The following is a 23523-nucleotide window of genomic DNA, read 5'->3' on the forward strand; positions in this document are numbered from 1 at the left end:
CCTAATCATCCCCTGTCCCTGACTCGCTATCTCTCTCACCACCCAATAGCTAATGTGCGGTGAGCATACCTGCGCAAAATGGCTGCCATCACATCATCCACATTGGAGGTGCTTGAAGTGGCTCCACCCTCCTTATGTAAAGCGCCATATAAATGTAAAACAATGATTATTATTATTATTAGAGATCCTGGCTGGTGGAATAAGCTGCCCACCTCCGCTGAAAACTTTGACCTCCTTAATGTGCTTAAAGTCTTTGCAGTCTCTGTGTTGTTTGTTGAATTTCTGTCTAATTGATGAGGGCTCATTTAGGTTCTTGTGACTAAAGAAGTGGAAGTCGCTGGCATTTTGTTCTGAGTTTGTGTGGTGGGGAATTTTGAACCCTTTGTGGACGGGTAGAGGAATTGCAGAGTGAGTCTATAGAAGTGCTGGGGTGCCAACCAGGTCGCCCCTTTTAATCCTTTTGGCACATCAAAGAAAACAAACGCCCGGGGGCACAAATTACAAGTAATGAATTAACAGAATGCTAACCTCCTCTGCTTCAAGAGCTATTGTTGAGTCTTGTGACCACCAGGGGGCTCCCACCTCCCCAAACACAAGTCTCCAGTGCAGCCACACGCACGGTTTATTTACACGGGGGGCGCACTTACCCCTCGTACCCACTATAGCACAGTACAAGAAGTACAATATATTATCACACAACGCCTTTTCTGTTCTTCTCTCTTGTCCTTCCACTTTCAATCCTCCACTGGCAAGCTTCATCCCTCTTCCTCCTGACTCTGGCCTTAGAATGAAGGCCAGTGGCTCCTTTTATGCTGCAGCTGGAAGCAGTCCAGGTGGCTCATTGGTGAGATTTGGTCATCCTCCCAGGTGTGGCAGTAGCCTGACAAAATACAGCTCTGTGGCACCTGCACCACCTCCTGCTGGCACCACCAGAACCCAACAGGGCTGAGCCGACAAAATACAAAGGCACTGTTTGCCAAATAGCAGCTTCACAAAGCCATCTCCCCCTGTCCTTCCATTAAAGATGCATCCCAGCCTGGTGATAATCCTGGGTGTCCCTCACAGTCTGGAACACGGAGCTCCATTCTCTTTAAGTCCAAGTCCAACTGAAACGCCACCATTTGGAGACATCGGGTTCTTATTGGTGTCTGACCAGAAGGGGCGGAGTCAGTTAACCTCAATGGGCATGTTCTCACTGCTGGGGACGAACAGAAGAGACGATCCCATTAGTGACGATGCCCCCTCTTGCCCTGGCGGTGTATTGCCAACCTTAGAAGAGTCCGGAAGGAGATCCTCTGATGGACATGTGTGACACCTTGTACTGTAACACTTGTTCCCAAGCAGTCCCCCAGACTGATGATTACTCAGTCATGCCGACGTCTTTTGTGAGTCGAGCAAACACATGGAAATGGCATTGTAGCCACAGCAGGGCCAGCTAGGGGTAAAAAAATAACACAAGTGACCTTTGTTGCTCATGTCATCATTCTTACCTGGTATTAAGTTCAATTATTTCTTTACATGAAGCTTCAGTAAAGCTTTTCAGTTGGTTTATTTTCTGCTGTGCATAGGTGGGGTGAGTGACACGGGGGCTCTTCTTGTTCTTTATTTTTTTTTTAATGGCTACACTGCCACCTAGTGAACTGGAGTGTGAAGAGCAGTCAGGAGATGAACCCAATACTGACCATGCACATCCTACACAATTACCACCCAACTGTTCTAAATGAAATACTGTAGTGTGTGAACGATAGGGGGCGCTCTCGCTCCCTTGACCCCCTGTCCACGACTCCAGACACCAAATGTTGACTTTATTTTTCTTCCACAGTGCACAAAGCACACTCTCCACCACAATACTCATATAAATCACAATAATAATAAATAACCAATCCTCCAGCTCCCAGATGCGTTGCCACCCTTCCACCCAGCTCAGCTCATTGTCTGGGAGTTCCCATAGTCCTTTTATACTCCCTGACCCAGAGGTGTTTCTGCCCAACAGTCCACAAGTCCTTATTCCTTCCGGGTCAGGGTAAATAGTCCTTTTTTCAACCCGGAAGTCCGTCGCTCTTCCTGTGACGAACCTCCGGGTCACAGGGCATGAAGAAGCCCTCGGTCCTCCCTGCAGCTCCCTCCTGTGGCCCCCATGGCATCCAGCAGGGCTTTGCATAAAAACTCCATTGTCCATGATGCCCTGCTGGTCTTCTGGGGACCTCCATGCTGCAAGGAGGGCTCCACCTGGCGGCTTGGGGGTATTGATAAATGGCCAGCCATCCTTCACAAGTGTTAAATAGCCAAATAAGCGTCAAGATCTTCAATATCTTTATGGGATCCTTGACCATATCCTACCAAAGTATCCATTGTTGCCTGTTTATTGCTCATAGTCTGCTTTCTCTCCTTTTCCTAAGAATTACATTCCAATAATCCATGTCAATACTGTCTCTGGATATCTGCATTTCCCTAATACCCTAATATCTTTATATATAATTCACTAAGGGCGCGCAAGACAGAGAGCCCCGCTGCCAACTGTAAGACCATGGGATACTATGGGATACGCACGACAGGGCCAGGCCCTCCAACTCCTCTGATGGCCAATGAAGAGCATTGCAAGAAGCACACACTGCGGTAGGTAGGCCAATGTTATGTTCTTGGACGGGAATGGCGGTATCTTCTTGAAAAGCAGCGTAAAACTGAATGCAATGACTGTACATGGGGTTTGTGAGTTGACACTGCAAGGAACTGGAATGAGTTTGTAAGTGCTTCTTGAGAGCACGAGCTGTTTTGAAGCATTGCTGGTGTAAGCGACTGGCATCTGCTGTCCCCTGCGTTGTGTAAATGATTGTCACGTAAGCACGTTGGGTTTAAACACGAGCTTTTATTTTCCTCTTCCAGTAAATCTTTGCAAAACAAAAGGAAAGAAATAGACAGAGCATCACATACACGTCTTCTTCCCTCTGCCCCTACAGCATCCACCGCGCTTCTCGTGTTATTATTTTTACAAACACATTACATATAAAACTATTTACAAAAAAATAATGACTCTAGTTTTCCAAAGAAAACTATTTACAATACACATAGCTTTATACAAAAAAAAAATCCTAATTTTATAATTATATGTTCTTAACAAATGAAAAGAAAAAAAATATATATAATATATATATATATATAGAAAGAGAGAGAGCATACCTTTGCAAAACAAAAGGAAAGAAATAGACAGAGCATCACATACACGTCTTCTTCCCTCTGCCTATTAAATAATAAATTAAATCGATTATAAATTATTAACACAAAGTAAATGAAAAAAAAAAAAATATCGGGAAAGAAACTGAAACCTACAGCGTCCACCACGCTTCTGGCGTTAGAGCCAAAAACGTGGTGCATGCAGGCTGTGAGGTGTGACGCTAATTAACGCTGGTGCTACAACAGATTATATTGTTGGTATACTGTACTATCAACTAGTTACAGGGATCAACAATTTTGGGGAAGTTCATAACAAAAAATAAATAAATACAATTACAGATAACATTTTACACTTTGCTACACTGGCAATGTTCACATTGCATAATCCGTTCAGTGGAGTGCCGGCAGTAAGTCGAGCCCGTTTCCAGTGAGAGTTGGACTCCGCCAGGGCTGCCCTTTGTCACCGATTCTGTTCATAACTTTTATGGACAGAATTTCTAGGCGCAGCCAGGGTGTTAAAGGGGTCCGGTTTGGTGGACTCAGGATTGGGTCACTACTTTTTGCAGATGATGTTGTCCTGTTTGCTTCATCAGGCCGTGATCTTCAGCTCTCTCTGGATCGGTTCGCAGCTGAGTGTGAAGTGGCTTGGATGAGAATCAGCACCTCCAAATCCAAGACCATGGTCCTCAGCCGGAAAAGGGTGGAGTGCCCTCTCAGGGTTGGGGGCGAGATCCTGCCCCAAGTGGAGGAGTTCAAGTATCTCGGGGTCTTGTTCATGAGTGAGGGAAGAATGGAGCGTGAGATCGACAGGCGGATCGGTGAGGCGTCAGCAGTGATGTGGGCTCTGCATCGGTCTGTCGTGGTGAAAAAAGAGCTGAGCCGTAAGGCAAAGCTCTCAATTTACCAGTCAATCTACGCTCCTACCCTCACCTATGGTCATGAGCTATGGGTAGTGACCGAAAGAACAAGATCGCGAATACAAGCGGCTGAAATTAGTTTCCTCCGCAGAGTGTCTGGGCTTTCCCTTAAAGATGGGGTGAGAAGCTCAGAGTAGAGCCGCTGCTCCTCCGCATCGAGACGAGTCAGATGAGGTGGCTCGGGCATCTGATCAGGATGCCTCCTAGACACCTCCCTGGTGAGGTGTTCCGGGCACGTCCAACCGGGAGGTGGCCCCGGGGAAGACTCAGGACACGCTGGAGGGACTATGTCTCCTGGCTGGCCTGGGAACGCCTTGGGATTCTCCCGGAAGAGCTGGAAGAAGTGGCCGGGGAGAGGGAAGTCTGGGCCTCTCTGCTCAAGCTGCTGCCCCGCGACCCGACCTCGGATAAGCGGAAGAGGATGGATGGATGGATGGAGTGTGATGTTAAATGTGCGTTGAGATATATCTGCAGTCAGAACGTTTTTGAACAAATAGTGCATTGAAAGTCCTGTGTGGAATGTGTTTGTTCAGTGGAGTGTGTGTTTAAATGTGCTTTGAGATATTTCTGGAGCGTGAAGGTTTTTGAACAAATGTTGTATTGAAATTCCGGTGTGAAATGCGTTTGTAAATGTTTTTCAGTAAGAGGATAGTGGGAAGGTGACGTCACATCAGCGTGGCTGCAGACAAATGTTTGTGTTGAATGCATTTGCACAGGGTTGAGGAGATCCGTCTCTGTGATGGCACTAGACTTTCTATTACCAGCATTCACTGCAATGTACTGGAGTGTAAGACCTCACAAACTGTCCTTATTCCCCAGATTTCCCTGACCCCATCAGATTCAAATGTGCCTTTTACTTTTACACGCAGACAATTTCCTGTTAGATTGGCCTTTGCGATGACAATTAATAAGGCACAGGAACAAACTTTCAAAATGATATGCCTGTATCTGCTAAAACCAGTTTTCAGTCACTGTCAGTCGTATCCTCAAACCCTCCCCATTTGGACAACTGTGTCTTTCAGGAAGTGTTCACCCATCAATAAACAATTATGAGGCGTATGTTACGCCACGGGTTGGCTAGTTTAATATATCTTAATATATGGGCACTGGCTGGGGGACTCAGGAGTGTAGGAGCTCATGATGTTTCTGATGCCAATGCATCTTTCTGTTTTGCTATCAGAACTGGGACCCCAGCGTACTACTTTGCCCGGGGGGCTATGATGCTGGGAAGACGGCCCTATGGCCTCGCCCTCTAAATCCTCACAATAAGGCAGCTTTTAAACCCCAGGCAGTGGCTGAAGAAAAAGCAGTCAACTTCTGCCTCGTCTCCCATCCAAAGTGCTTTAACGATTTTCTAGATCCCATGTAAATGTCTTCCCTTTATTCGTGTATCTCACTGCGTCTGCCAAAGTCCATAGACGGCTCTTTAATTAACGCCTTTGCTTTCTCCTTAATTGATGTAATTTGCACATCTGACAGGAGAATGACTAGCCGACGTTCAAGAGTCCGCCAAAGCAAATGAAAAAGTAGAAAAACGGTGACATCACTTCCGGGGTGGGAGCTTGCGGTGCAATGAGAGGAAGTGACGTTGATCCACAAAGTAGCCCGGCCGGCGGTATTGAGAGTTTGGGTTTAGAGAGGAACGTCACCGAGGAGCGGCTCTGCGTGTCGGTAAGGATCTTTATGAGTAGGCGTCTCCGTTTATTTTGTTTTCTTTAGTAAGTTTGTCTAGAAAATAATATTTATAACGCGTGACGTGGCTTTTTTAAGTGTCGAGAGACGTCTGGCTTGTGTTTAGGAACTTTGGGTTCCCAGAATGGTGACGCGGTGCTTTTGCAGACAGCTCGGTCTCCTTAAAAAAAATCCTGGTTGTTATTTGATGGGAGGACATTCAGACTTCGGTCCGTTCGAGGTGGAAGTTCGGTTACGAGTCTGCCGGCGTTTGCCTTTGACAGGAGCCGAAGTCGAGGATTTAGTCCGGCATCGCTGCTACCATTTAACCTTAAAACAATAGGAATGTCTTCCCGGTTTACGTGTTGACTTCCTATTTGCAGACGCGCAGCAATTTTAAGTGAAATGCAAGTAGCAATTTAAAAAAAGTGAAGACGTGAAAAGGTAACATTGTCAATCCACCTAATTTAATTAAGGGTCATGGAGGGCCGGAGCTTATCCCGGTCGTATTTGGCGTAGGGCGCACGCCACAGTGGCATCTCCGTGCCCATTGGAGCCCAGTATGGCATCTATACGTGTGTGCGTTGTTACCGCTCAGGCTGGGCCAGGTTAAGACCTTTAGAGGCCAAAGCATTTAAAAGGTATTGTTGCCCCCCTATATCTGTCTAATTCAAAATACAAACAGTAACACATTGTAAAATACACATTTTTTGAAAGGAAACAACTTACAGTAAGATTGAAAGCAACATTTATTTTTGTATACTTTATTTTTACCCTTTGGAGTTTTCAATGGTAAGTCTGGTAAAGGAAATTTCTGTAGTGCCGCCCCCAGAGCAGGTGCTTATTTGCTTAATGGTTACTCAGGTGGGTGTCCATTGGTTGCCTTCCCTCGCACGCAAACACAGTCTGAACCAAAGACTCAAAATGAGCGAAGGCCATAGGAGTGTGCAACGAGTGTCTCTTATTCAATAAAGTGATGTAAATGTAGTCCACAACAAAAAAGAATCTCTGGGCTAATCGTGTAACATGGCTGGCACGGCCTTAAGTCACTGCTTGACATTGTGAAGAGTTCTCAAATGCCACGCGGGTCTCGCCAGACCAACCCCACCCACAAAACAGTGACTTCCTCCAGTCGTCATTGTGGAATACCCAAACACTCCCGGGCTAGCGGAGGGGCACAGGGTGGCCCACCTCCACAGAGACGACTGCATTACATGGCGAAGAGAAAAAGAAAATGATCAAATTTGGGACTCGCATTTACAGAAGATGCTGAACGTCCTCTCCATTCATCTCTGTGCCCGTTTCAGCATCTTCATGTACACTTCTTTTTTTTTTCTTCTCTCCAAGGGCCACCCTGTATAAGCCCTCTTATTGTGCCCTGGACTTGTGCCCTGTACTCTTCCAACAAGTGGTGCACACGTTAAACATTTTTGCAAAAGCTTTTATTTCATTAACACTTTTTCATACAAACGATGAAGCTCAAAATGCCTTAACGTGTCAAAGTAGTAACATGGAAAGAAAAGCAAATTAAAATTAGATGAGAGTAATAATTCATAAGTGGTATACAAAAATAAATAATGCACACTTCACAAAAGTCAGAGATGCAATGAAGAGAAATAGAATCCTGAAATACAGAATTGGGTTTTTAAATCTTTAAGTGACGGTGCGATGATGAGGTCAGTTGGCCAGTGAGGACAGAAAACAAAGAAAAGGCACTGCAGTGAAGCTGAGGGGTTTCAGGCCAACAGACCACCCGACCTCAACAGGGCCTTCTACCTAACGTAAGTGGTCTTTAGTCATTCTCTGTTTTTAGGCTTTGTCTTGTGGCACGTTGGGGTGTCTGCTTACATTCCGATATCCCGGGGGGCTGCACGGGACTTTGAGCAGGTGGCGCAGAAAGTCACCACATTGGAACCAGAAAATAAAAAAAAAAAAAATGAAGATTGCAGGTTTATTGAAGAGTGTGATCGTTCTAAACATAGCCAGGTCATTAAGGGCTGAACTAATTTAGTACCAAAATGAAATCACTCGTCCGTAGTTTGACATTTTGTTATCTGCAGTGATGATGCTCAGAAATGCTTACAGTGCCAACTGTCGCTGCGCTGCACACAATCATTTATACATCCGTCTATAATTCAACCGCATAGTCCGGTAATGTGAATGAAAGCTCGACAAGTCCCAGTAGCCCTATGGTGTGCCACACAGATAAGCATTACCCGTTACTCTTTAACGTGTCTGCATGAAGCAGGCTGTCAAAATCCAATTGCGATAGTCGCTGCGTTTTGTTTATCAAAAGACTGGCATCCCCTGTGGAGTTTCCATGTTCTCCCTGTGCCTGTGTGGGTTTCTATGGTGTTATGAGTCCACAGCTCGTTGAGTAAAGGCCATTTTTAAATAAGTAATTGATGTGCTCGCGGCGTAGTGAGGGGACGTTGGGCCTTAGTGGGCCGCGGGACGATCCGTAGGGTGTGGGCGTTTCTCACCTAGTGCACAGGTGAGGAACTGCCCACATTCATGATTGTCCCGCAGCTAATGCTGCAGCTGCTGTGGCCCTCGTCATTTTAAAAAGAAGCGCGAGTCGGTTTTAAAGGGAGGTAAAACGATCGGAGGAAAAAAAATGGAGAGAGAAAAAAGGAAAGGAGAGGATGGAGGTTACCGGGAGCAGGAGAGGAAGCAGGCGGTGCGTGAGTGTGGTGAGCGCGCGATCGAGCGCTCGTGGACAGCTGCGTGGAAGCTGGGTGTTAGGCCGACACCCAGGCGTTTGTGTTGATGTCGCTCCCGCTGAGCGATCAGGTAGCGGGAGTGACCAGGGAAGGCGACTGGCCGCAGAGAGGCCATTGAAAGGCAGCGGAAGTCGGGAGACTTGGTGCTGGAATCCCCAACGTGGGCGACCTGGCCGTTGGTTGGAAACCAAGTTCTCCGGGACTGGGATGAGTGCCATACCGGAGCCAGGGATCGGGAGGTCTCCAGTCTCATGCGTGTGTTTCAGGAGGGCAGCTGCAGAGAGCGTCTTGCCTGCTGCTTGGCCCAAACGGGATAAGCAGGTGAGATGCTAACAAACGCTAATAAACGATGCACCGGATTTGTTTGTTGTTTTAAGACTGCTTCCAAGAGAAGATTTTAACCTCTGGTTTTAAGGATTGTTTTTTTCTATTTATTGGTTTTACTCCCACGTTCTTTTTATGGATTATTTATTTAATGAATTTTGAAGATCTGCACTATTTATTGGAACACTTGTTTTGTTGGTTTTTAATAAAAGCACTTTTGCACTTTCTAGCTTCCCCTTGCTCAGTAATTTGCCTCCATTGACTAGCTCACTCGGTAACATTATCGACGGTGTTGGGTTCAAGGGTTCCCAAACAGCCATGGGAGCGTGGAGCCAGAACCCACATCGTCACAGTTTCCTCCTGCAGTCCAGAGCAGGGGTCCTGGAGGACCACCGTGGCTGCAGGTTTTCATTCTAACCCTTTCCTTAATGAGTGTCCTGTTTTTGCTGCTAATGAACTTCTTGTGAATTCATAATAATTGACTTGTTCCTGAAGACTCGGACCCCTTCATTGTTTCTTTTCCTTATTTAGCAGCCAAACAATAACGAGATACAAAATGAGCCAAAACAACTGGTGTCCATCATACAAAATCTGAAAAGAAAGAAAGATGAAAGTCTCACGAATGTTGGTCTGCTCGGGTCCCCTAAACATTTGAACAGAGCTGCTCTTAGAAAAGAAAAAAATCAATAATTTCATTAAAGTCTGCTAAAGCAACACGCCACAGAATTAACGAAGGAGTTTAATTAACAGCAAGACTTGGCGCCTCGTTAAGCAGCTGGTTGGAGTTTGAGGCCCGGACTTCGGTGGTCTTCTGTTGGCTCCCTCACTTCACATTTCATTTCAGTTTGGGTGCCATTTTAAGGAAAGAAATGAAGAAATTCAGGGGAACAAATCTTTAAAAAGCAAATCGATTAAAATGAATTTATAAGAAGTTTAATTAGCATAAACCGGGCATCCTTTTTTTTAAAAAAAAAAAAAAAAAAGGGGTCAGAATGAAAACCTGCAGCCACGGTGGTCTTCCAGGACTGGACTTGGCGACCCCTGGTCCAGAGACATGTAGGTTAGGTGTGTTGGGCCTGCGATGGACTGGCATCCTGTCCAGGGTTTGTTCCTGCCTCGCGCCCCTACACTAGGTGGGATTGGCACCTGCAGACCCCCGTGGCGCTAAGCAGGTTAGAAAATGACTGTCTGACTGACTAACTAGCATACTCTTAAAACGGTGAGCACTGAAGGTTTTAGGAATACCCCTCTAACACCCAGGGTACGAGGTACGGCGTCCCCACCGTGTTGCCTTTCCTTTATCCCAGATGTCGGCCAGAAATTGAAGTGCATCTGAAATAAGTGGCACTTTATGGGACCACCTCTGACTTCTAGGACTACGGGATCCTGGCCGAGTGTGACGGCTCACGATTATAGGGGAGGATTTGAGGCCGAAAAGTAGATGCTTGCAAGCGGCACACTCTTCCTCAAGACTTGGGAATCTTACTGGTCGCAGGAGAAGCAGAAAGTGTGTGTGTGTGTGTGATTACAGATAACAGGGCGAAAGTGGGAATGTCCTCACCATCCACGACTGAAGAAGACTCCAGTGCTTTGACCAGGGGGTACACTTAACGACTGGCGAGTGACCTGCGGTGTTTAGGCTAAAAGTATACCCTGCGTGTGCCACGGTGGTTATGCTGTTGTGATGTGTTCAGTTGTAAACTCATCCAGTCGGTGATCGTTTCAAATTAAATATTTGTGTTTCTCTGCTGAATATACTTTATCTATGCAGGATACGGTATATACAGTCATTTGTTGTAAATTAATAATCACATTTATAATATCGAGGGTGATTATTGACAATTTTTATGTTAAGTGCAACTTCATCAGAGCTCTCTCAGCTCACAACCTGCCTCAGTGAAATTAAAACCTGGATGGAGCAGAACTCTAAAATTAAACTGCAACAAAACTGAACTCCTGCAAATTGGGACTAAAATGCAAGTTAATAAAATGAGTCCATCTTGGCGGTGATCTCATCAGACCTGCCTCTACTGCTAACCATCTTGGGGTCATCTGTGATTCCTCCCTTTCTTATTCCGCCACCTAAAGCACATTAAGAAACTTTCTTACTTTCGCCTCCGTCATGTATCCCGTGTTCGCTCCTTCCTCTCTCTTTCTAATGCTGAGAAACTCATCCCTGCTTTTATCACATCCAGCATCGATTATTGTAACTCGCTGCTGGCAGGTGTCCCTTCTAATCTTATATCACAGCTCCAGCTTATTCAAAACTCGGCTGTAAGAGTCCTTAACTTGAACCTGCAGCAGCACCGGGCACTTCACAGCCATCCTGCTCCGTCTTCACTGGCTCCCTGTGTCTTACAGAATCGAATATCAAATCCTACTAATAACCTACAAAGCCTTAAATAACATCACGCCAAACTACATCAGTGACCTTCTTCATCATAACTGTGTGCCCACCCGCCCACTAAGGTCCTCTGTTTCTGGCCATCTTGTTGTGCCCGCCACTAATCTCCACTCCGTGGGTGACAGCAGGGCCTTCAGCTGTACAGCGAGAATGACCTCCTGAAATGAATCCGGTCAGCGGACTCCATGAATTCTTTTAAAACTCATCTGTCCAGGAAGGCTTTTAGCTCTGCTTGACTTTATTATCCTTCTCTCGGTTTGCCTCCATGTCAAGATGCTCATGTCACCTGTGTGTGTGTGTGTTTGCGCTGGACCATCAGTTATGTTGTCTGTTAGGCGTTTTTTCTTTCTCTGGGTTCACTGTCGTAATCTTCTTTATTTATTTGGTTTGTACAAAGCTATCTACTGTATACCCTGCCGTTCTTTCTTATATTCTGTAAGTGATTGAGCATGGGAAAGGCGCTACATAAATAAAATCTACTATTCTGACTAATCCTGGAGCCCTACTTGTGAGCAAGACCCCTGAGGTGATTGAACTCCAACACTTGGGGCAGCTGTTGTCTGTCTGTCTGTCTATCAATCATAAAAAGTAATCCTGGAATGCAAAATCAAGGTGACGATACGTCATCTTCTCGGAAGTTCTTGAAAGACATTTAAAAGACCCACGAGACTTGCCACGGCGCCTGAACATGAGACGTGGGGACTGTGCCAAACATGGGACATGAGATTCTTGCAAGACACGCTCTACTTACAACAGATATCCTATAAGAGCACATCCATCAAAAAACAGTCAGTCGTGTAAAAGCACGTAGTGCACACGCACATCCTGTGCTCTCAACACACACAAAGCGTATCGGGACAGTATGGAGAATAGACACCCAAAGGCAGAGAAGAGATTATGAAAACGGTCAAATTGAAAAGTAGTGCAGCGTCCCAGCCAGGCTGCGGCCTTTTTGGTTTTAATTGACTGATCGGTCCGATTTGATGGAGGGCCGAGTACAGCACGGAAGACTGATAGCGGGGTATTGATTGATGCGGGGGTTGGCGAGGGGGGGATGAGGGGTTGGCGAGGGTGCTAGAAGGTTGTGTTTGGGGTTACAAAGTCAGCGATTGTTCAAGTAAAACTTTTGTGACACTTTATTACGTCAGTCACTACAGTATCAAAGAAAAGATCACATGACCGCAAAAGGAAATGAATCGTCAGGACGAGGTGTGATGGAAAAAACGGAGCAGGACAGAAATAAAAGGCAAAGAGCAGACAACAAAGTCTTTTCACATTCGCATCGTACTTCTGCGCAAAACGTGGATTTACACAATAATGGAGCACACGCTATGAGAATCTGTGGTCCTGTAACAGTTAAAGCAACGACAAGTTGAATTTCAAAGAATACACAGTTCAGTCCGGTGTATATGGATGATCACGGAGAAGCGATGCAAATTTTAACAGGCAAAAAGAAAGGTAATGTGTGTATTCTGTGAATAACGTTAGACAGCAAAGGAGATCGTGACGCGCCATTCATATTAAAATGTTTACAGTGAGTGAGAATAGCTTTTGGTATGACGATCAATAAATCGCAGGGACAAACCATTAGAAAAAGGCGGATTATTTATTAGAGAAACCGAAACAACATTCACTCACGGGCGGTTATACGTTACGTTGTCACAATGTGTCTCCAAAAAATATTTTTAATGAAGCTTTAAAGTAAAAGTGCAAATAATGGAATTGAAACAATTCCAAAGAAAAAAAAAAAACTAAAATTGTATATCCGATTAACCAAACACAGGGGTTGGCGAGCGAAGTGTATATATATATATATATATATAGAGAGAGAGAGAGAGAGAGAGAGAGAGAGAGAGAGAGAGAGAGAGAGAGAGAGAGAGAGAGAGAGAGAGAGAGAGAGAGAGAGAGAGAGAGAGAGAGAGAGAGAGAGAGAGAGAGAGAGAGAGAGAGAGAGAGATCTTCTATATATATATAGAGATAGATATAGATATATATCTATACTAATAAAAGTCAAAGCACTCACTCACTCATCACTAATTCTCCAACTTCCCGTAGGTAGAAGGCTGAAATTTGCAAGGCTTATTCCATACAGCTTACTTACAAAAGTTGGGCAGGTTTCATTTCAAATTCTAAGCATATGGGTCATAACTGAAGCCATTTTTCCCCATATAATGTAATGGAGTCTTGAGTTGGAGATGGCCGTGGGGGCGGAGTTTCGCGGTGACATCATCACGCCCTACGTAAGTAAATGTACGAGAGCACAAGGAAGAACTCCCAAACAGCGATCAGCACAAAACGCCATTTCACAATTGAGAAGGCAGAAAACAGAGAGGGTCTGGCTGCAGCCACTGTGGAGCTCCACAGTGTGCGGAAACACGTGATTCTCCACAGTCGGGCGGAAACCGCCTTCAAGCATTCAACGCATGCGTTAAACAGATTGGGCCGCACCGTTAAGTATTGTGATGACGAGCCTTTCAATACGACGCACCGCAGAGTCGGGCGGCAACGGAATCCGTGAGTGACACACATCGCGCATCGCTTAATGAAAAATATTAAAACAAAAATATTCGCTTCACGCCCAATCGGAACTGTGCATGATGTACAATTTGACATTACAGTATATTATTCATTTTAGTTCAACATTAGTTGACCAAAATGAAAATATTAATCGTGGAAAATAAACGAAGCAGCCTTTGTGGCGGAACGTTGATGTCCAATGTTCAACGCCGTAAGAGGAAGCTTAGGTGTGCACACACCTGATAAGCCCCAATTAGGGCTTAAACACATGTGTGTACTCTTTGTATTATTTGGCAGGTACTGTACTATATATATATTATATAAAGTATGTAGTGTTTTTATTTTCCCACTCATGTAAATCATATAAAGTTTCCTTTCCGTTTTGATCTATTGTTGCAACTTCCCTCTTATGAGGAAATTGTGTTTGTTTAAAGATATCTTTAGACATCAGTTATTATTAATAAAACTGCCATTTGTCTTAAGGCATCAGGTTTATAAAACCTAACGTATCCAACCAGTTTTTAAAGAAATGTATGATCCTTTTTCAAAAAAAGAAAAGAACACTGTGTCGCTGACTGTCCCTGTCCTTAGTGCTGTTACTGTCCACTTGTTAAAATTCTTTAATTCGTTCTGAGTTGTGCAATCAGGTCAGATGTCAAGAAATGAAAGAGCATAAAGCCACTGGTTCAAATACTCATTTATTCCAATGGCTATTAATCTTACAAATAAGTTTAACTTATATCCACAGACTTAAATTAAGGAAATGTGCTATTATCACTTAAACCAATCTATTTGATCAATTTTTTTTTACAGTAAGTTGCTTGCTGCTATAGTTCATATTTATAATACATTTGTTCGTAGTGATGTTTTTAATGTTATTTCAAGGCGTCTTTGTAAAACACCCTGAGATATGGAGGAATATTTGGACAATTAAATAAATAAATAAATCGTGAATAAATAAAAGTACTGTGAAATGTAGGCATAAATAAATAAATGTATCATGAAATGATAGCATAAATAAATAAATGTGTCACGAAATATGTTTTACGTTGCTTATTTATTTATTTCATTTATCCGTAACATTCCTGCAAACCGTCATGAAATCTGACGAAATAAAACTGTCTTTTCGTCAAAGTTGAGAGGATGGGCTCTAACACGCCCTCTAGTTACTGATTGGTGAATCGATAGCACAAGAATGAATTAGAAAAATGCTTACTACTGCCGATGAAATGGATTCTGCCGAAGATATTACGTATTTCAGAGAGATTGAAGATTTATCGGAAGAAATTACAATGTTGACGGCCCTTTTAGACTCCGATTTAGATTAAACTATTTTGAAATTATCAAAGAACAGGTGGAACAGACGACTACACTCCAGTTCAGGTGGCCAGTTCCTGCTCTGGCAGATCTATATGGTGTATAGGAGAAGACCATCACAAGGCTAATGAGCCAGTTTGATATAATCGATGCTGTAGCGGGTTGTATTAGTTTAGGTACTTTGACATGGAATGCCCAAAGCAGCGTCAACTAATATTTTGAACTGAACAACTTTACCACTGATCAGAGCTGTACAGTTGTTTGAAAAAGTAGCGCTAATATGCACCTGACTTTATACAGTAAAACAAGGGTCAAATACTCAGTTCAAAATATTAGTTGACGCCGCTTTGGGCATTCCATGTCAAAGTACCTAAACTAATACAGCCGCAGTAGCCATCAGATATCAAACTGGCTCATTCGCCTTTGTGATCGCCTCTCCGATACACCATATAGATCTGCAATCTGTCGACTTTAAACCGCATAACAGAAGGTGTTCAATTGACTCAGCTGGAATGTCAAAGGATGGACGCCCAGAGCAGGGAACTGCGCCACCTGAACTGGAGTGTAGTCGAGTCCGTTCCACCTGTTCTTTGATAATTTCAAAAATAGTTTCATCCATATCGGAGTCTAAAAGGGCCGCCAACATTGTAATTTCTTCCGATAAATCTTCAATTCTCTCTGAAATACGTAATATCTTCGCAGAATCCATTTCATCGCAGTAGTAAGCATTTTTCTAATTCATTCTTGTGCTATCGATTCACCAATCAGTAACTAGAGGGCGTGTTAGAGCCCATCCTCTCAACTTTGACGAGTGAAAGTGACAGTTTTATTTCGCCGTATTTCATGACGGTTTGCAGGAATGTTACGGATAAAATGAAATAAATAAATAAGCAACTAAAAACATATTTCGTGACACATTTATTTATTTATGCTATCATTTCATGATACATTTATTTATTTATGCTCACATTTCACAGTACTTTTATTTATTTACGCATTTATTTATTTATTTCATTTTGTCCGAAATATTCCTCCATACTCCACAGTGGCCGCAGCCAGACCCCTCTCGTTGCCTGCCCCATCTGCGTGCGGCGGCGTATTGAAAGGCTACGCCATCACACACTTTACGGTGCAGCCCAATCTGTTTAACGATGCGTGAATGCTTGAAGGCGGTCTCCGCCGACTGTGGAGGTCACGTGTTTCCGCTCCGACTGTGGAGGTCACGTGTTTCCGCTTACTGTGGAGCTCCACAGTGGCTGCAGCCAGGTGCTCTTGGAGAAACATTATGAAGCAAATGATGCATACAAGCATATTCATAAGTACAGCTACTGCGAAACAAAGCACGGCGTGAACCGTAAGTTTATATTAAATTAAGTTCATAGACAGGCTGCCACTAGCGTTTGTAATTTAGTGCCTGCCCATATAAGGCCGTCCATCAGCGGCAATCCAATACAAACACTGCCGGTAAATATTCACGGGTGAAGGACTGTGCTTATGCAGAGGAAGATGAGATGGTCAGGGTGGTGTTTGGCACAAACTCATTGAAACTGCGAGAGAAAGTTTTAAGTGCCGGGTCTTAGCTGACATTACACGAGATGGCACCAGTACAGCTGGGAACCTTCGATGCAAGAACACCAAGCGGCTCACGTGAACTGACGCAGTGCACAGACAAAAGCAACAGTTCCAAAGAGTGCTGAACAAAAACCGAATTACACAATTGAGAAGGCAGCAAAAAATATGAAGCGCCTTATACATAGAATCATATTCATAAGTGCAGCTACTGCGGAAACAAAGCACACGGTGGAAAAAGTCAATGTCCTGCTAAAGGAAGACAGTGTAAAAAAACCCGTGCATGCAGTTTGTCACATCACAGATAAAAGGAAGACGAGCTGTTTATTGATGCAGTAAGGAACTAATCGATGAATGAAACCTCTTATCTTTACAACGATTGACAAACACGGAATGTAACTTGAACACATCCTACAAATACGAGCCTGATTGAAAGAAATAATGATAATCAAATCCTTGATGACAGCAACATTCAATAACACTCACAAAACAATTACTGTATATTGACAATCATGTTACGTTATTTTTAAAATGTTCCCTTTTACTTTTCATAACTTCTACTTCTCCACTGCGGTATACGGGTATATATATACCCGATCTACAATACATACTTTAGCATAGACAAGCCACACGCTGTGGCTAATTGTAGAGTCTTAAGCCTCTAACGCCGACATTCGAGGTTCGATTCCCGAGAGGGGTGTACTGACTATGTACGCAGCTACCGATTCATTTTACCTTTGCATCTCCTTGGTTTGGGACGTATGAAAAAATATTAGGTTAACGCAGAATCATGTTACGTTATTTTTAAAATTTTCCCTTTCTTAGCACAAGCACAGCTGAGAAGCTTCGATGCATGTACTCCATAACGCGTTAAAAAATAACGCATTTAATCACACTTTCAATTCCAAGCAAACGGGAACTTTTGTCAATGCATGATTTCCTGGTACATCCATTACACTGATGCACACATCACAGCTACAAAAATGTTAGAGTCGGAATAAAGCGCTCCTACGACTGATCATTTCGACTACCGAGCGAAGCCTTGATAAAAGCATGGTTTTGTGCACACTGAAAAGCAAGCAAAATTAGATGCATTACAGAAAGCGGACTTTGTGGCTCTTACTGGGGATCATTGGACTTCCGTGACCGTTAGTAATTCTAAATACATCTAATTACAAAATGTTCAATGATCACACTGTTTTAGCCTAATGTACAAAATAATTTTGGCTAATGTTACTCAGAGTTTAAAGAGTAAGCTGGTCAAATTACCTTTTATGTTTCTGACTTATTTTTTAAGAAGAAAACTGCACTTTATGTTGAAATTTTGGTTATTATTATTTAAAGACAATACTATTCTGAAAATGTACTTAAAGTACTTAAACTACCACTTTATTTTTAAGTCTGCCCAATTTTAACCAGGGATGATATTTTTGTTTCTGTTTTGAATTCAAATGCAGTTTAAAGGCTTTTTTTTTTTCAGAAATTAAAACAGCTTCAGTTTACAATATTCATGTCCATGTCTATTATTTGATTCTGTCGCCCACTAAAACCGTTTTAAATTAAAAAAAAAAAAAACATTTGCGATTTGGGGCAAATTTACGTGTGCGATTACATACGATTAATCAAGATTAATTCTTACACAGCCTCTAATTAATTGGATTAATTTTTTAATCGAGTCCCACCTAATATATATATATATGTAGATATATATATGTAGATATGTATATGTTGTATATACAGTATGTATATATATGTGTGTATATATACAGTATGTGTATATATGTATATGTATATATGTATGTGTGTATATATATATGTGTGTGTGTGTGTGTGTGTGTATGTATGTGTGTATGTATATATAATGTATGTGTGTATATATATATATATAATGTTTATATATGTGTTTATATATGTGTGTGTGTGTATATATATATATATATATATATATATATATATATATATATATATATATATATATATATATATATATATATATGCCAGCAACACTCATATCAATGACAAAACAATTACATTAACAATCATCTTACGTTATTTTTAAAATGTTTGCTTTTCTTTTCATAACTTCTTTAACACTACTTCTCATCTGCTGGTATTCTGCTAGTATATATATGTATATATATAATATATATATAATATAGATATATATAGATAGATATATAGATAGATATATAGATGTGCAGGTGCTGGTCATAAAATTAGAATATCATGACATATAAAGTTGATTTATTTCAGTAATTCCATTCAAAAAGTCAAACTTGCACATTAGATTCATTCATTAATTCATTCATTCCACACAGACTGATGGATTTCAAATGATGATTAGAACTGACAACTAATGAAAGTCCCAAATTCAGTATCTCGTAAAATTCAAATATTGTGAGAAGGTTCAATATTGAAGACCCCTGGTGCCACACTCACTCTAATCAGCTCATTAACTCCAAAGCCTTTCAATGGTCTCTCAGTCGAGTTCTGTAGGCTACACAATCATGGAGAAGACTGCTGACCTGATGGTTGTCCAGAAGACGACCATTGACACCTGGCACAAGGAGAGGTCCTCGCTAAAGAGGCTGGCTGTTCACAGAGCTCTGTGTCCAAGCACATTAACAGAGAGGCGAAGGGAAGGACAAGATGTGGTAGAAAAAAGTGGACAAGCAATAGGGATAACCGCTTGTACCCTGGAGAGGATTGTGAAACAAAACTGTGGGGGAGATTCATAAAGAGTGGCCTGCAGCTGGAGTCAGAGCTTCAAGAACCACCACACACAGACGTATGCAAGACATGGGCTTCAGCTGTCACAGTCTTTGTGTCAAGCCACTCTTGAACAAGAGACGGCGTCAGAAGCGTCTCACCTGGACTGCTGCTGAGTGCTCCAAAGTTATGTTCTCTGATGAAAGTCAATTTTGCATTTCCTTTGGATATCAAGGTCCCAGAGTCTGGAGGAAGAGAGGAGAGGCACAGAATCCACGTCGCTTGAGGTCCAGTGTAAAGTTTCCACAGTCCGTGATGGTTTGGGGTGCCATGTCATCTGCTGGTGTTGGTCCATTGTGTTTTCTGAGGTCCAACGCAGTCGTCTACCAGGAAGTTTTAGAGCACTTCATGCTTCCTGCTGCTGACGAACTTTATGGAGATGGAGATTTCATTTTCCAACAGGACCTGCACACAGTGCCAAAGCTACCAGTACCTGGTTTTAGGACCATGGTATCTCTGTTCTTGATTGGCCAGCAAACTTGCCTAACCTTAACCCCATAACTCTATTGTGAAGGGGAAGATGCAATACGCCAGAGCCAACAATTCAGAAGAGCTGAAGGCCACTATCGGAGCAACATGGGCGGGTGCTCATAACACCTGAGCAGTGCCACCGACTGATGGACTCCATGCCACGCCGCATTGCTGCAGTAATCCTGGCCAACTAAATACTGAGTGCCGTACCCGCTCAGACTTTTCATGTTCATACCTTTCAGTTGGCCAGCATTTCTAAAAATCCTTGTTTTGCATTGCTCTTCATTGATATTCTAATTCTCCGAGATCCTGAATTTGGGACTTTCATTAGTTGTCAGATCTAATCATCAAAATTAAAAGAAATAAACATTTGAAATCCATCGGTCTGTGTGTAATGAATGAATCTAATGTGCAAGTTTCACTTTTTGAATGGAATTACTGAAATAAATCAACTTTATATGTCCTGATATTCTAGTTTTATGACCGGCACCTGTACAATCCAGGACACCGCGACTAAATAGGCTTAATTAACAGAAGGCAGTCCGACAGGTAAACGCACACAAAATACAACAACCAATAACACCCCCCTTCATTTTGGACACCTGCCCTCCTTTTAAACTCCTCTGACCATCTTTGACCCCAACAGCCCCTGCAGGGACTGCTGGGAGACGCAGTTTTAACTAATAGTAGCACTGCTACACTACGAAACTTACAAGCACCCAAACTTTATAACGTGAGATCTCCGCACAGAGCCTCATCGAGGCGACTGTCTTCACTGGCACTCGCTCAGGGGAGACTCGATTTATTCCTCGCATCCAAGGTTTTCTTTTTCATACCTTCTTTAACACACTCCTTCTCCGCTGCGAAGCGCAGGTATCTTGCTAGTATTCCTATGCAAATCTCTTTCTATAGAAAATCCAAAGTCTGTCGGCTTTTTATTACTTCACAGATTTAGAACGGGGGTTTTTTTTTTTTCTTTCTAGAATTTGCTTGAACATTCCCGTTTTTTATCATCGTTTGGTTGCAGGAGCGATTTATTTGTGCAAATCTGCGGGAGAGGCTGCAGGCCAAAGGGGAGGTGGAAGCGTGACGTCAGGAGTGGGAGCCGGGCAGGCTGGTCCTCACTCACCAGCCTCTGTTCGAGTTGCTTTACATGTCGCCACGTGTTGGAGTGCACGTAGCCTCTGCCTAGCTAGCGAATACCTGTTTGTCTGTCCTGTTTCACTGCTACGTGGGCGGAGCTCGTCATTTCTATTTATTAAAACGGCAGCGGCTCACGCACTGCCCCTGTTGGTCACCACTCTTGCCATCGGCCAGTTCTGATGAGGTTTCTCGCACCATCGCCCTCAGCTTCTTGTGTTTGAGCCAATTCTTCACCCATCGACATGGCACACCCTGAACTCCCACTTCTTTTAGTTTGATGCCCACCTTCTTGTCACTGCGCACTGGAGAGATTCTGAAGGAATGGAAAATGGCAAATATCATCCCATCATATAAAAAGGGTGACCGGGCAGATCCAAGCAACGACAGGCCAGTAAGCTTAACATGAAACATCTCGGGAAAATAAATGGAAGGAATTAATAAGCAGAAGATTGAGCAACACATGGCAAGGTCACAAGTTTAACCGGACGGTCAGAAGACGGAGGTCATGTTTGGCCGTCCGTCTATCCGTTATCCAACCCGCTATATCCTAACTACAGGGTCACAGGAGTCTGCTGGAGCCAATCCCAGCCAACACAGGGCGCAAGGCAGGAAACAAACCCCAGGCAGGGCACCAGGCTGGCATTCTATGAGGAGGCAACTAAAGGATACAAGGCTGGGAGTGGAGCAGTACAAAAATAAATTGTATTGTATTGGGCGCGTGTTGTAGATTTCTATCCGTTTTTGGGCCGTTTCTGCTTACCTTTTATTCAGGCAGCTGCAGAGTCTGATCTATTCAACTTTACTTTTATAATAATTACTTGAAATATTTTTGACTTGTCGTTGGTTCTTTAATGTTCATAATATAAAAATCTAATCCTTGCGGTTTTCTCCTCAAATATCCATCCCCTCTCTGAGTATACGAGAAAGTCAAGGGGAGAGCACTCGTGATTTTTCTCTTGTTCTCCGTTGCTTTTGATGCTTGCACCGTGTTAAGTAACGGCAACAGCTAAATGAACAGATTAACCCTAATACTCCACTTTTAAACGTATTCAACCAAAGAGGAGCTTATTGAATTTCAAAATCGATGATGGCCGCTAGTGAGCAGTTTGCCGATGGTGGATATGAGGGTTGAGTCGTCTCCTGTGCCCGTCACCTTTGATTTAGCAGAATGCTGTGGTGTGTAAACTTGTCACCTGTCTGTCCTCTGACGTAAACAAGGCGTGTGCACAGCACACGGGGTGGGATTTTTTTTTTTTTTCCTAGAGCCTCGGCTTTGTTTTCTTGGCACGCCAGCCCCTCATTTTAATTGCATTCCTTGTTTCTGCCGGGAAGTGATCCAGGATTGGAAGAAGCTCCGTCTCCTCGAGCCGGGCTATCAGAGGCTAAGTATAGCGTGTGACGCCTGTTGCATCATTTCTTACAGAGCCGGGAGAGCGAGCAGCGAGTGTGGAGTGAGGCTCGCAGTCGTGGTCTGTGGACTGAGCTGAACGATGGCAGGATTCAGACAAGAAAATGTTGAAGATGTCTATGAGATGGGAGAAGAGCTTGGAAGGTGAGACACATTTTGTTTCTTTAATTTGTAATGGGTCACAGTTCCTCATATTTGACTTCACTGTTTTTGTCTGGGTGTGTGTTTGATGCACAAGGGACGTTCAAAAAGTTTCCACACTCCTGTTTTCATTGGAGATGGTGAAGATGAGGAGGAGGAGGAGGAGTAGTTGGCCGTGTCTGAGAGTGTCATGTCACTGGGAAAATTGCATCGCAAACGAAAGGCGACTATGTAGAAAAGTTCCATCCATCCATGCATTGTCCAACCTGCTATATGCGAACTACAGGGTCACGGGGGTCTGCCAGAGCCAATCCCAGCTAACACAGGGCGCAAGGCAGGAAACAAACCTCGGGCAGGGCGCCATCCAACCACAGGACACACACACACACTTCCCACCGTGCCGCCGTGCTGCCCCCATCCATTATCTAACACGCCATATCCTAACTACAGGGCCACGGGGGGTCTGCTGGAGCCAATCCCAGCCAAGGCAGGAAACGAACCCTGGGCAGGGTGCCAGCCCACCGCAGATGTAGAAAAGTTTGAACTCTTAATAAATAGGGTCAAAAAGACAGCCGTGTCATATGGCTACCTGGGTCCTAATACCGCAGTGCTGCCAGGGTAGGCTCCGGCCTTCCAAGCCCTGACCTGGATTAAGTCCTGTATGTTCTGTTGTTTGTCTTGTTTGTGTTTTAATTCTAATATTATTTGCACTTCATGTTGTTACACTGTGGATCCTGAGCTTCGTAATTTCGTCTTATCTGTATACTGGTTGAGATGACAAAATTCGCTTTGACCTTTTTTTATTTTATTAATTGGTATGCAGTTTCTGGGCGGTTATTTAAATGTTATTTCTGGCTGTGACATTCATAAAAGTGCCAGAGTCCTTTTTTTTTGATTTTCATTTTGCTCTTTCCTTATGAGGATTTGAAATATCACATTGAGACTTTGAACGCAGGGGCTGGTAGATTTCTTTGTTCC

At 43.4% G+C, this 23523-nt stretch overlaps 1 protein-coding gene across 2 annotated transcripts in view; it reads left to right on the top strand.

Annotated features, from left to right (window-relative positions):
* The first annotated feature begins 5651 nt into the window (after positions 1-5651).
* dapk3 (death-associated protein kinase 3) overlaps positions 5652-23523 on the top strand; it is a 58602-nt gene continuing 40730 nt past the window's right edge. The window contains exons 1-2 of one of the 2 annotated variants that reach the window (XM_039767161.1): positions 5652-5759; positions 22420-22548. In XM_039767161.1, the coding sequence (XP_039623095.1) occupies positions 22487-22548 (62 nt within the window). In that variant the 5' untranslated portion in view covers positions 5652-5759; positions 22420-22486. Of the gene's footprint in view, positions 5760-16352; positions 16399-22419; positions 22549-23523 lie in introns of those variants that run through there. The other variant, XM_039767162.1, reaches the window with a different exon arrangement.

This window comes from Polypterus senegalus, chromosome 10 (genome assembly GCF_016835505.1).
Source record: "Polypterus senegalus isolate Bchr_013 chromosome 10, ASM1683550v1, whole genome shotgun sequence".
Taxonomy (NCBI): Eukaryota; Metazoa; Chordata; class Cladistia; order Polypteriformes; family Polypteridae; genus Polypterus; species Polypterus senegalus.